Below are 14,941 nucleotides of genomic sequence, written 5' to 3' on the forward strand. Positions count from 1 at the left end.
GCTATTTTGCATAGGCACCGTTGCCCCATGCGGAGCTTAGCACCGCCCACGACAATTCCGACTGGTTTAAAGAAATGCCAATAAACAAGAGCACGATTTTCCAACATCCCCAAATGCTGTGTGGGGTAGCCAGACCGTCTTTCAGCGCGCTTTGGTGGAGGGTCTGGTAAAGCTAGAATATACAGTATGAGACTTTGGCTAATTTGTTTAAGAGAATACATGATGCTTATTATGTTAGCTGCAACATATTGTTTAAATGCAGTTAGTACAACATTGAAAGTGCATTACATCATATGAAAAAGTAATATGAAGGAAGGGGAAACCAGAGTGTGTACTTCACATCCTGTCCTGTACTGAGTGTTGAACCAAAACCAAGCACTTTGAGTACTAAAGAGAACCCTAAAATAAAAACCTTTACCATGCTAGTTGCAATGTAATTCGTAGAGGACAGGGTTGTGGTTTTAAGACTACAAAGTTTAACTGAACATTAGGAGAATCAGGATATATCAGAATTAGCATTCACATCCGTCCACGTGCATATATGTCAAAAAAAGGAACGATAGAAAAGAAAACTAAATTGGACAGAAAAAAAAGCCTATCAAACTTCATAATTTCACTCAAACTACAGTATGATTACAATCTTGTACTACAATATGTCAAAACTAATTAAACAATGAGTCATAAAAAGAAAAAGGAGTAAACTGTGCAGATCAGTTTCACCTCTCAGGCAGCGGAAAACAGAGCTCTTAATTCCATCTTTGTTGTTACAATGTTTTAATGTGGTCTATTCAGATTTCAGTCGGGGGTTGGGTGGGTGGGGGTGACATGATGTTATATTATTCATTGCGCTGCTCCAGGTGTGAACTGACAAGTAGTTATTTGGTAACATTGACTGATTGGTGCCTGATTTAATTGTGCAGCAACCACACTGTATTATTCATTGGCTGGCACTTTTAACTTGGTAATTACCAGCTGCTGGGACTCAGTGGGACTCCGGGTGGTTGTGTCAAAAACAGCTCGCTCACTAGATTCACCTACACAAATGCACGCAGGAAGCACTTTTTATTTATTCAATGTGTGGGTCTGCACCCAGTTCTCTTTAAGTCAGTCAGGCGGTATTGGGTTTATGTTCTGTAGATTCAGTCCATTGAAATGTTCTTGAAGTTTTCATGTTTTTGGTAACTGATATACAGGCAAGTGTATGCCTTCCAGCCCAGGGTTGTTGTTTTTTTACAGTGTTTTTTTTTTACAATTAAGCAATTTGATAATACCTTCATATGTGAGTAGGGATGTGAATTGATAAGATTTTAATGATACCAATGTCATTATCGATTCCGCTTATCGGTCCCATTCTGTATCGGTTTCCATATTGATTCCAGGTCAGTTTTCTGTGTGAAAAAAAGTAAGCCTAAGCAGGTTTTTCAGCGTCAACGCAACTGCTTCATTCATATCTCTGAGTCTGAACACAGTGTAGATGATAAATGGGAGAACATTTGTGCAGCATTTGTTTTCATTTAGGTTTGAGTCATAGAAACCTTCTGCTAAGCCCGCCTGCGTGGTGCTGATGTTATTGTAACATATTGTGCGTAGTCATTGAGTGTCAAATACATGGAACCATGTTACGTAAAAAGATCTTTCAGCATATTGCTGCGGTTTACATACTTTGTTAAAATGATCATGTTCCAGATATTATAAGAGCAGCAGTGTTGTCATCTTTCTACGTGAAATGAAGCCACACTTTCCACCATGCCTCTTTATTGTTGCAAGTTTCCAGCAGCAATTGCAATGTGCAACTGACAGAAAAACATGGCGGCATCAATAAAAGGAATTAATAAGCTCGGAGGCATGAGATTCCAACGGATTTGGAAGCCGTTCGCAACTGGAACTGGTTCTCGATTCCCATCCCATATCTAGGGCTGTCCTCGACTAAAGAAATTCTTAGTCGACTAACACTTATACGATTTTGTCGACTAATCGATTAGTTAATTTAATTGACAGAGCTGTGCACTTTGAGAGGTGGTTAAGACTAGAAAAGCACAATATAAATGTAGTTAATTAACAATCTGTAAAACTGAGTTTCTCCACAATTAATCCTGCAAAAGCACCACTTTAAATCTTGTGTTTACCATAAATGTGCTCAGAAGTTTCTTGGAAATAAGTAATTAAGCATGAATAAGCATAAAAAATGACTAATCGACTAAAGAAATCTTAGTCGATTAAGACCAAAACGACCGATTAGTCGACTAATCGACTAAGAGGTGGCAGCCCAGCCATATCCCTACAGTATCTATGAGATAATCTACATGTTATATGTTGATAAAACTGGTTGATAAAGGTAAGGCAGTTTTTATTGACTTGTAAAATATAGCTGCCTTACAGTGATGTTAGCTTGTCATTTAGAGAATGAACAGAGCAACTTTAATTCTTAACAGCATTGATCAGGCGACGAGGTTTACATTCAAACAAATTCCAACTAACGTATATTTTATTTGAGCTTGATTTTTTGACAACGTGACAGGCTTACTGTGCAGTCTTTCCTTCTTTCTTTCTTCAACATAAAATTGCCTTCTTTCAAAAAAAATACACAAATCTTTGCAAAGCAGTCGTATCCTGACTGACGTACAGTTAAATACAATGATAGTGAAGGGCGAGGGTTATGTTTCAACATTGGTGGGGGGAGGGGACATTTTGAGCGTCAAACACTTGATTTCCTGCATATTGGTGAATTTTTAATTAGTTCAAAACTTTCTGCATATTCAAAACATCATCACGTGTTTGGGGATGTTTTTTTTTTAGGAATCATGTACATCTCGACAACAAATCTGTTAGAGAATGAGACTTTGTTATAGCCAGAAACTCCAAAATGTAAAGCTACATAAAAGACATGACAATCAAAATCAAAAGTAATCACATCTTTATTTATCACGTTCCTGTCTCTTTCTTTCTTTCTTTCTTTCTTTCTTTCTTTCTTTCTTTCTCTTTCTTTCTTTCTTTCTTTCTGTCTTCCTTTCATCCTATTGAGCTGACATCCTCTGTTCTATCTAACTGTTCTCCAACTGACTTTATATTTATTTATTTCTTTAACTGCCCAATGTAACAAAGTAGACAGTTCATGTTTTCCATACATGTTTTGAGCCCCTTGAACTAAATATTTTTTTTTTTTTTTTTTTTTTTTGGGGGGGTGTATTCCCTGCAAACCTACGCCTATGATGACTGTAGTTGCCCTATGCTCGAAACACTGAAAGTTCTGAACATTCTTGGAGCGTTCACCAGGCTCTACTATGGACAATACCGTTTCACAAAACCACTGTTCTGTTTGGTTTTAAACTGTATCAAAGGTTGTAACAAGCTGACTATAACTGCTACTGCAAACATTTTCCATCACAGATATTATTTTCCTTAATTAATCCCCTCACTAATTTGTGCAATTATTTCGTGATGCAGGGTATCTTTGCAACAGCAGATGGCGTGGTAAATTCCGTCCATTTATGTTAAACATTTACATCAGTTATGTTGTTAACTGAGAAAAGAATATTGACATTGTTAGAACAAAAATATAAGAATTTGCAGAGCAAGCAATTTCAAAAAAATTAAACAGAAATGTATATAATCAAAAGAAAACACCCTTCCCATGAAAAACAAAATACACCACATTTGCAAAATGGCAGACTTGTGGCGAATTTTTCTAACGACGGTGATATGGCAACCATCACACATTTTGTCAAAAAATAAACATGCTATAGCTTTGCAGCAATCACAATGAAGTCCTTAAAAAAAAAACTCAAGAAACATAAAATGTAACCCCGACCTACAATGCAGCACTTTTGTATGTATCCATGACAAATGAACAGTCAGTCCCTGCTGTACACATGGCAAATATGCTGACAACGGCCAAAACATGCATGTTAGTGTGTCTTTTATTTCTGTCCTCCCACAGAAACACCAGAAAGTTATCACAGGAGGAAGAGCGATGGCCAACAAAAGGAAGAAGAGAAAGAATGGAGAGGGGAACACTTACCCTTTAATCTAGCTACAAGATAGCAGGGTCAGGGTTTAGAAGAAGAAGAAAAAGAAGAAGAAGACAAGGAAGAAGGAACAAACAGAAACATAAAGACACACAGCAAAGCCAAAGACACTAACAGCAGTTCTACAGCAAGGAGCCAAGCAGCACACAGAGAAAGAATAAAAGTAGCAGTTGAGCACATGTACAGTACATGAGCAGGAGGAGGACAAACTAACAACACCTTTGGCTAATGTGTAACAAATGTAAAGTAGGAGTAGAAGAAGAGAAAACATGATGCCGTGAGCGATGAAAAAGAATGGCCAAATATTCATATTTTACAATATGGATAGAGAGTGTAGAAGTAGGCTTCTGAGGCTGCTGATCTTCATGTCAAAACAAAACATGGGGCTGTGATAGACAAGAGTATCCCATTTCCTACAATGAGTTCAATCAATCAATGTCCTCCTTAATTTGATGGGTTAAACGCTACTAGCAAATGCGTTGAGGAGGGCTGGGGGTGTGATCACCTACGTGTTGTTGTCATTACTTCGACAGAAACTACGCACTATAGCTTTAACTGTTGACAATATGACAAGTATTTGAATGAAGGCTCAAACATGTTTGCCAAAAAATAAGTTGACCAACTACAATGGATGCTACGTCACCAAGTTAGTGGAACTAAAATTAGACAATGGCATGGTTGCATCTTGTTTGGGGCAAAGCATTTGTGTAATGTGTGAACTAATGCCTATCATACACTAGAAGACTTTGAACAGACTTTGAAAAGACCACAGTGTGACACACATCTAAAGACAATCATCTCACATCTAATGTTCTCATAAAGACTCATAATATGTAAAGACTGGGGATCACATTATTACACATTGCAAGACAACAACTAGATTCTTTTTCAAAAATGTAACCAAGCTAACTAGCTACCGCTAGCGTTAGCTGGTAACTTGAGGGAAAGTTTGCAGATTTTCTGTTCTGTCGTACATGCAGATGATTGTCACCAGTACCCGGAGGTCTGCGTTTATCTGCCGGTAAAACTCCTGTTGGATGACGCGCTTCAGAAGGGTTGAAAATCTGCAACTTTCCGTCTTTAGTGTTTAGCTTAGCGCTGCAATATAGCAACCATTAACACCACTGGCTCTAGCTGTTGCTGCTTCCTGTTTGGTGCTGGAGGGAGCGCACCCATTGGTTGTTTACAATGTTCACATGATATAACTTCACTACCAAGACTTAAAACTTAGTACAATAGATAATAAACACATTTGATTTTGTTGAACGTCAAGAGGGGAAAAAGACTGACTGGGACTGAGTACTATGAGCACCTTACACCAAACGATTGAGACAACGGGGGCGCCCCAACTCTAACAAGACTTTCAGGATTTCATTCAGATATTGGAAAACAGTCGCTTAAGGAATCGCTTAAAAAGTTGTTTGGTGTAAGGTCGGCATAAAAGACAAATAAAACTCAGAGATGAAAACTTACAGAACTGAGATATGGGTGCATCGAGCTGTGGTGCTGTGCCCGCCCTGGAGTTGAGTTTCTGGACCTGGGTGGGAGGAACTGGCTTGTGTGACTGGCCGGTAGCTCTGTACATGGCCTGTACCCATAGGATCCGGTCCTGCTCATCGTCACTGGCAAAGATCACAGTGTCGCCCTCTTTCACAGCGTTGAAGAACGTGCGACCGCCGTCTAGACCTGAAGGATGGACAGAGGAAGGTAAGGATTGATGTGTTCACAGGAACACATATTTCAGTTTGTAATCCTTTAGATATGTCCAATTTTGTGGAATTTCCAGCTTATGATCTCATGTTATGTAAGCTGAGATACTACTACCCCAGGTCTCATTATGGTCAGGGTCCAACATAACCTCATAACCTTACCAGTAGGATTTGGCATCCAGAACCGGTTCCAACTTGGAATCATTTCAAAAATTACTATTCCAATGGAATATATATATTTTTTTTAATTGGAATCATAAATCGAAAAATTTGGTTTTGAATCCGATGATCTGTTCCAAATTTTACACGCGCAAGTTTTGGTGTCCGTAGCAACCTCCATACTTCCTGGCGCTTGTTGTGTTGAAGCCATAGAGCACAGTAAGCGTGTGCTCTAGTGTACCATTGAAAAAGTCGGTAAAACTGTGAACCACCATTGAATCAAAATAACAATTTCCCTCTTATCTGTAAAATAACCCTTGTGTTGTCTTCCCGTCAACCTTTTTGTTTGTTTTAGCTTTTTCCAACGTTTTAAATTGTTACATTTTTCTTCTACACATTTTCAGCGCTTATTTCTATGTCCCATATTTCTGATATAAAACAAAAATTAAAAACGGGTCAATGTGACCCAAAGTCAACACAAGGGATAAGCACGTGACCCATTTCCACTCCACCATTCAAAGAATCGGAATTGAGAATTAATAAGAACCGGAATCAAAAAGAAGAATCCGAATTTTTTAAATCGAAACGATGTCCAACCCTAGTTTCCAGGCAGAGGTGTACTTCAACTTTGTGCCTCCATAGATTCAGGGCATATAGGCAGCTGCATGATAATGGGAATGTTTTGTCTCCTTGTGGAGGAAGGTAGGCCTGCCGCACATTTGCATACTTCTCTAGCTCGCTGTCCCGCCCTAAATTGTCAATCAAGCACAGTTTGCTGAACTCCAGTAGTAAAGCACAACTGAGCAAAGTGCAATAAATACACAAGCACATTTTGCACTTCGCACTTAAACTATTACAGTAATTTTTTTTAAATGTCGTATTGTCTGAACAGTCATATGTGTCCTTCCTTTATGTCCTAAGATGCTTATATGTTTATGTTTTTATTCTGATTTTAATTTGATTTTAGAATGCCTTTTCTGTTACATGTTTGTTTTGTGAAGCAACAGATTGTAGCACTACGCCCAAGACACACGTTTACAGTCCTGAGAAGAGATCTAATAAAGGCTGGACTGTGGGCGTGCAGGGGCTTTCACAACAGATTTGCACTTCAAAGAGTTATCGTTATACACTTATTATTCATCGGTGCTGCCTGTTGGAATGCAGTGGTCAGCTGTGTTACCTGGCTGCGGGTCGGTGTAGTCCACGGTGTAACCGTCCAGCTGGAGGAGCTCCACCGGCTCGGCCTTCTTCTCTCGGTAGCTGCACATGGCAAAGGTGTACTGACTCACCTGCACCAATCACAGAGAGAGGAAATGTTCAATTAGCAGTTCAAATGCAACCAATAATTTGACTAATTTCTAGTTTGAAATGTGTGTTACTGTTCACCCCCGTTCCTCACCCCCCTTAACACGCACACCCAAGAAAGTGAATGTTGGTGACAGGAGGAGAAGCTCTGGCAGTCCGGCACTGGTCTGGTCTTGACTCGGTCTCAACTCCTCAAAGTCTTGGTCTTGTCTCGGTCTCGATACACTCTAGTCTTGGTGAGGACTCGGTCTCGGTTTAGGTGGTCTTGACTACAACACCGTTTAATAGCATGAACCAAGATTCCCTTACAATAAAAAGGACGCCTATTTATTTCATGACTGGTGCTACCTCACAGTGTTTGTCACAGTAATGACATATACTGCTGCAGTATGCTTCAGGAGGCTTTTGTCATTCCATGTGCAAAAAATGAAAAGTAATTCCAGTAAAGGAATGAAAATAGGAGCTCACTGTCTCAATTCGGAGTTTAGCTTTCTCTTTTTTAAGATGTAGCAGAATGTAGCAAATTGCAGTCTAACGTACAGTAGTTTTGTGTTGTGTTTTTAACATAAATTAAACATTTACATTTACAATGGTACAGTATGTATGTGTAATGTGCAAAATGGAGTGTAAGTACACAGAGCCTTGGTGGTTGTTGAGTTTAAATGAGAAAACAGTTCATGACCGTGGAAAGAAGTGGTCATTGAATTCCTTTTGTTTTAAAGCAATGGAAATTGATCTACAGTTTAGCCAGACACTGTCCTACCCTGAAAAACCCTCCCAAATGTCATTTGTTCAAGCAGCAATTACGACTTAAATTTAAACCTATCGTGGCCATGTTAGCTCAGTTGGTAGAGCAGGCGCACACAGCCGTGGGTTCGACTCTGACCTTTGCTGCATGTTGTTCCCCCTCTCTGTCCCCTTTCATGTCTTCATCTGGGAAGAATAAAGGCCTAAAAAGAATAAAGGCCTAAAAATGCCCCAAAAAATAATCTTAAAAAAAAAATTTTACACCCTCTAGTGGCTGTAGTAGTTATGAAGGGAGCCAGACAGGAAGTAAGTTGACTAAGTCTAAATTTGGGGGGTGGATGGGTCAAACAAACAGGACTTTAACCTGGGAGTGCGGGTTCATGTTCTGTTTGAAAATAACGTATACATGCTTAAAATCGCAACCTTAATGCTCAAAATCGCGACCAACGTTTTCTGGTTTAGATATGAGGTTGTATTTCCGCCACCGCTAGCTGCACTAATTTATGAAACTTTTTTGTTAAAAGTATCTTCAGCCAAAAGGAAATTACATGTACTAATTTTTTAAACAATGAAATGCTAATTTTTCCAGAAAATAATCCATGGCCAGGTACATTTTTTTAACCTCCCTCCAGTAGGCAGATCCAACATAGTAGGACCAAGAATGGATTCAAAATCAACAATCATCTGAATTCAATTCAATTTTATTCATAGTGTCAAATCACAACAGGAGTTATTTCAAGACACTTTTACAGATAGAGTAGCTCTAGACCACACACTATGAATCAGAAACACCCCAAATCTTGCATGACTTGCATAACCAACTTCATCAAAGCAAAGGCCGGCTAGTCTGGAAATGTTTATATTACATAAAATGAAATCACTTCATATGTAAGTGTGTATGTTATCCAACATGGTGAGGATGATCAAAGCTGCAGTTGGACACTTTCTGCAAAACTTACAAACAGGAAATTAGTTTTTCCATTCTATCATGGGATGATAAACCTCTCCTCCAAAAATCTGATTAACCATATTAATAACGATCATAATAAATAGAATTTTGATATTACATCCTTAAGCAATTAGCAATGAAGACTGCGCTAATACATTTTATTTTCATCACAACACCCGTGCTACACTTTTAGATGGGGCTCATTAGATGCTTTTATCGCCACACTCCCGAGGTTACTGCAAAACACTGCCTGGCGTTTTCACATTCAGGTTTGTCAGGTGCATAAATGTAGCATTTGTTAGTCTGTGAGAAACTGGAAATGCATTCATTGTCAGTGTTAATATGTGTAAAATCTGTATGTAGGTTCATTTTATTTAAAAGTGAAATCTACCTGACTGGAAAATATGAAAATATGTGTAGTTGTGTTGCTTGGAGTGTGAAAAATATTAAATGTGTAGTTAGTTGTTATCCGGTTGGCAGACGTATATGTGTGTTATTACTGAGTTTTAGAAGAATTAGGCAACATCTTGAACGTGAGGTGAAAGATGTCGTTGGCTTCAGGTTTTTTTTTACATTTTAACAATGTTAATAAAGACGTTTTGTCTTTTTGACTTTTCCACAGTGGAGCAGCTTTGATTTTCTAGGTGCCCATTGTCATTTTGTGTTGATGTGCATCAAGAGCTCAGGCTTTGTTCTTCCTTTGACCCAAGGGACTTTCCCCAAACCTGATTTTACTCCTGAAGTCAAATTGAATAAGAGTCTGCTCTAAGAAGGTAAAGTCTGCACGACATCTTAATGCTCCGGAAAAATGCTTTAATACAGGCACAAGGAACACTGACTTTTTTGTCCTGCACCAGCAACTACATGGATGTGCACAACATTGTCTTTTTTTAATAATAGTCTGCAGCCATTCTAGCGGCTCTGTGAGGCTGTACTTACTCACAGTGGTGCTTTGTGCTAAATGCTAACATCAGCATGCTCACAATGACAATGCTTAAAATGCCGACATTAAGGAGGTAAAATGGTAATGTTCACCTTACTGTGTTAGTGGGCTAACATTTGATAAGGCATGCAGCTGAGGCTGATGGGAATGTCATTAGCTCTGCAGGTATGCTCATAAACCAAGGTTGTTGGACGCATTTAAATGTTGCCCTGCTGGTGGCGCTAGATGAAAAGTCAGAGGATCACTAAAGTTATTAGACTTCATCCTGAGGGGACCATGAATGTGTATACCAATGTCATGGCGAACCATCCAAGACTGTAGTTGTTAAGATATGTCAGTTCCTCAAAGTATGCGTAATCATAGGGATCTTTAGAGTTTGCAAATTACTATTTACTGTATTTCACATCCATTTAAAAAGAGATGATGAAAGGATGATTCCTAATGGTTTGGGAGAGAGAATGTGAGGCCAGAGAGAGAGAGCGGGAGAGGGGTGGGGGTGTGTGTGTGTGTGTGGGGGAGGGGGTCCGTGACAGCTGTGTTACTTTAGTGGACCTCTCACTGTGTGTGCATGTGTGTTATTATAATCACATTATAATAAAGTGAAGTGGCTGAATAGAAGGTTAACTTGAAGATGTGTGTTCATGACCAGCAATAATGAGTAGAGGGGCTGTGTGTGTGTGTGTGTGTGTGTGTGTGTGTGTGTGTGTGTGTGTGTGTGTGTGTGTGTGTGTGTGTGTGTGTGTGTGTGTGTGCTATATTTTTTAATAGAAATGCAAATTTGTATTCTAATCGAAATGGGAAAGGGGAAAAAGGGAGAATAAGTGTCCCTGGTGTGAATGGCATGATGGTGCAGATGAGAGAGATTTGATTTTCTGTTTCATCAGAGACAACTCAAGACAGGTGTATGATTGCAGAGTTGGGCATGTGAGGGTTTAAAAATACTATGTATTGCCAATATAGAAGTATATTAAAATTAGGTTTAATTAACTGAAACAATAAACGTTAGCTGACACAAGGAGTCCATGTTTGCTTGGTTTTTAGGCACATTTAAGTGCTAAGTTGGAAATTTCAGAGCTTTTTTCGAAAAATTACAAGTTTTCCCGGTCATAATTCAACCTGGCTATGTTAAACAAAGGTCCGAAAAACTGTAATGTAACCTCGATATCACATGAGTACAACACCTTGGCTCAGCCAGCAAAACGTTTGATCCTCCTGGATGGTTGGCAAAACATCTTTAAAAGGTCCCATAGCATGAAAATTTCACTTTATGAGGTTTTTTAACATTAATAATATAACATTTTCCCCCAGCCTGTCTATGGTCCCCCAGTGGCTAGAAATGGTGATAGGTGTAAACCGAGCCCTGGGTATCCTGCTCTGCCTTAATGAAAGCTCAGATGAGCCGTTTTGGAATCTGCTTGTTATGAGGTCATAACAAGCAAGGTTACCTCCCCTTTCTCTGCTTTGCCCGCCCAGAGAATTTGGCCAACCCATGAGAGAGAGACATCATGGCTTTCAAACGAGAAAAGTGGCAGTTGGTCAAGGCCACACCCCCACCCTCCACCTTGCCCCTCCCACTCTCCTCCTCAATAGCTTCAGACACAGAAATGGCACATCCTAAGGAAAGCTCATTGTGGGACTGGCTCTAGTGGCTGTTGTTGTGCACCAAAGCTGAATTTCAGGAAAGAGACTTCAGATACAGTATTAGGGGACCACTAAGGTCTATATAAAAGAGACTTCAGATACAGTATTAGGGGACCACTAAGGTCTATATAAAAGAGACTTCAGATACAGTATTAGGGGACCACTAAGGCCTATATAAAAGAGACTTCAGATACAGTATTAGGGGACCACTAAGGTCTATATAAAAGAGACTTCAGATACAGTATTAGGGGACCACTAAGGCCTATATAAAAGCATCCAAAGAGCACCATGTCATGGGACCTTTAAATCTACAACGTGGTGCATATAGCTTCATTTGAACCTAGATAAAGAGGTCTGAACCGAAACCCGAAACTCCACATTCACACAGAAAATATCACGTTGGAAGTGAAGGATTTGCCTATGCACAATTGGAGGGATCGTATGATATCGTACGAAAAGTTAAGCACAACACTTTGTATATCTTAGGAATTTACGGCGACTGCTGAGCGGTCACATGACAAAGTTTAGCCCACCAGTCACATGATCGTTAAGTTTAGCGGTCGTTACAGTTACGTTTTGGCACCAACACGACTAGTTAAGATTAGAATAAAAGATTGTGGTTTGGATTAAAACACTAGTCCCCTTAAGAAGTACTCCCGGGACAAGAACACGACATTCCTGGGTGAAAGTCTTGTGTTTTCTCCGAGTGAGGAACTCTGGCCCCCTGCCATGGAAGATCTCCTCCCAACAAGGATCTTCGCAGCGGCAATCAATGTGGTGCATAAAGAGATGATAAACACGTGGAATACATATGAATTACACTGCATTCCCTTTGGTAGCTATATGTATGAATAGGACATGGCACTTTCAGGATTAATCTAGAGCTGTTCCACATTTTGCAGTACAATTGTCTCTGAAATAAAGCGATTAACAATATAATTGTCTCTTTCTGTAAACATTTTAAAAGACAAATTAAAGTTTGGAATGAATTCCAGGATACATATTTTGGTTACATCACTGTCATGTGGCCCAGATAATGTAATAACACAGGTACACAGCCTATGAAGTAAACAACTCCTCTTTATTATCATAAAACATTTTTTCTAACTGTATCCCCCTCATTTTTGTTGTTATGAATGTGGTTAGGGTCCAATGCCAATAATTACTTGTATAATTACAATTTGGCACATCTAATTTGGCCTTAAGACCTTAGCTAATGTTAGCAATGAATTGCGGTTAAACAAAGAAACCACGATTACCTAAAAAAATGGAAAATTAGACAATAATGTAATAATTGTTACAGGCCTAGGTGAGACCTTTCTAGTATGGATTCTGCCATGAACTCTCCTCTAGCGCCTCTCTCTCTCGACATGTGAACTTCACCCACAAGATAATTGATCTAATTTGTTAAGCGCATTGAAGTTCCAAAAAGATGGATTTTTGATTTGAGTGAAATCTTTTGAAACCTTTTCTTTAGTGCCACGCTTTAGGAAAAAGCATAGCGGGCTGTTGGTTCCATCCAAACACTGTACTGTACTCCAGCTGTAGTGGAAGCTAGCGGGGCTAACACCTTCAGTCCTGTTACTGTAACAAAAGGCCAGCATTGGCCCTGGTTTAGGTTGGTGCCTTGTGTCTTGTCACTGCTGCCTGTGTTGGGAAGAGGAAGTGTAATGACACTCTGTCGCTAGCTGTAGCTGGACTGCTGCAACTGTAGCTGCCAGTCATAGGAGCCTGTCGTCACAGATCACCAGGCCTGGCCAATCTGCCGCTGTCGCCACCTCTGCCGCTCTGCTGCAAGTGGCAGCTCTCACTCTAGCTGCAGCTGCATTCCCTGTGTGTGTGTGTGTGTGTGTGTGTGTGTGTGTGTGTGTGTGTGTGTGTGTGTGTGTGTGTGTGTGTGACAAATGAGATTCCCCACAACAGTACTGATGAGACCTGAGGCCAAGTAAAGGATGGAGGGAACCGGACCCACTCTCCAGCAGTTCCCCGGCCTCCAGGACACCACAAAGGCAAATCAGAGTCTAAACTACCGACCGACCGACCGACCAACCCCCCACACACACACACACCCCCCACCCATACCCCAAAACACCATATCTCTCTCTCTCTCTCTCTCTCTCTCTCTCTCTCTCTCTCTCTCTCTCTCTCTCTCTCTCTCTCAGCTGTCAGTCAGCAGAGAAGAGAGGGACAGGGAGAGACGGTGATGGAGAAAGAGAAAGGAAGAGTGAAGAGAGTGAAGGGGATTGCTACGTCGTTTATGTTCACATCATTACGGGAAACACATGGACATGAATACTGGAGATGATTTGCTGGATGTGGCATCTGTGTTCACAAACAAACTTCTGAGGCCAAAAGCAAAAGTTTCTATCAAAACCCTGACATGCGCTCATACTGGTAGACTTTTTAAGCCCCAATACATATGTGTGTATGTGTGTGTATATATATATTTATTTATATTTATATATATATATATATATATATATATATATATATATATATATATATATATATATATATATATATATATATATATATGTGTGTGTGTATATGGTTGAAATGTCTGTCTTTCGGGGAAAACAAGTTGAGACATTGGGTTTACATTATTGATTCTGTTAAAGGAATCAAACTTATTTGACCCGAATTGAATAAAATTGGAAATTTGCAATAGGGAATGAATTGAAGTGAATTAAATTGATTGAAACTGAATGGAACTAACTTGAGCTGAATTGAAGTGAACTGTACGGCAGTGAGCTAAAGTTAAATTAATGTAGCTGAACTAAAGTGAATTAAAAAAGTGACCTGAACTAAAAATGAAAAACATTCAAGTGAAGTGAAACTGCATTGGAGTGAAGTGAAATGCATTGACCTGGAGAGAGCTGAAGTGAAATAAAATAGTGAACTTAACCAAACTGAAATGTAGTGATCTCAAATAAAGTGAACTGAATTCAAGTTCACTGAACCAACGTATAGTAACATTTTCAGATGACACTGTCCTTAGTTTGCTTACTAAAGAAAGCAATATAAACTGTGCTGTGCACAAGTTTGTCAACTGGTGTGATTCACACCAACTTCATATTAGCACAAGCGAAACTGTGGAAATGCTGGTAGACCCCAGATCAGCTGGAGAGCCGAGCCCTGTGGCCATCCATGGTTATGACATCAAGCAGGTGTCCTCCTTTAAATATCTAGGAGTTTATATTGATAATGACCTGAGCTGGCACACACATGTAACAAATGTCTGTGCCAGAACTCATCAGCGTCTCCACTTTTTGCGCAGACTTAGAGTGTTTGGGGGTCTGTAAAAATATCATGTTAATCTTCTATAGAGCAACAATAGACTCAATTCTTCAGTATGGTATTATCAGCTGGTTTGGGAATTTGACTGTCAAATCCAAAACTCTGATTTTCAATCTGGTTAAGACGGCAGGCAGAATTATGGGAACACCTGCACCTCTCAACCCGC

The 14,941-nt window shown here is 39.6% G+C and overlaps 1 protein-coding gene across 1 annotated transcript in view; it reads right to left on the reverse strand.

The window, feature by feature from the left end:
* cadpsa (Ca2+-dependent activator protein for secretion a) overlaps window positions 1–14,941 on the reverse strand; it is a 258,999-nt gene that overhangs the window by 112,202 nt on the left and 131,856 nt on the right. Inside the window, 2 exon segments of the mRNA XM_028575343.1 lie at window positions 5,499–5,711; window positions 7,074–7,182. Coding sequence (XP_028431144.1) covers window positions 5,499–5,711; window positions 7,074–7,182 — 322 coding nt within the window.

This window comes from Perca flavescens, chromosome 4 (assembly GCF_004354835.1).
Source record: "Perca flavescens isolate YP-PL-M2 chromosome 4, PFLA_1.0, whole genome shotgun sequence".
Lineage (NCBI taxonomy): Eukaryota > Metazoa > Chordata > Actinopteri > Perciformes > Percidae > Perca > Perca flavescens.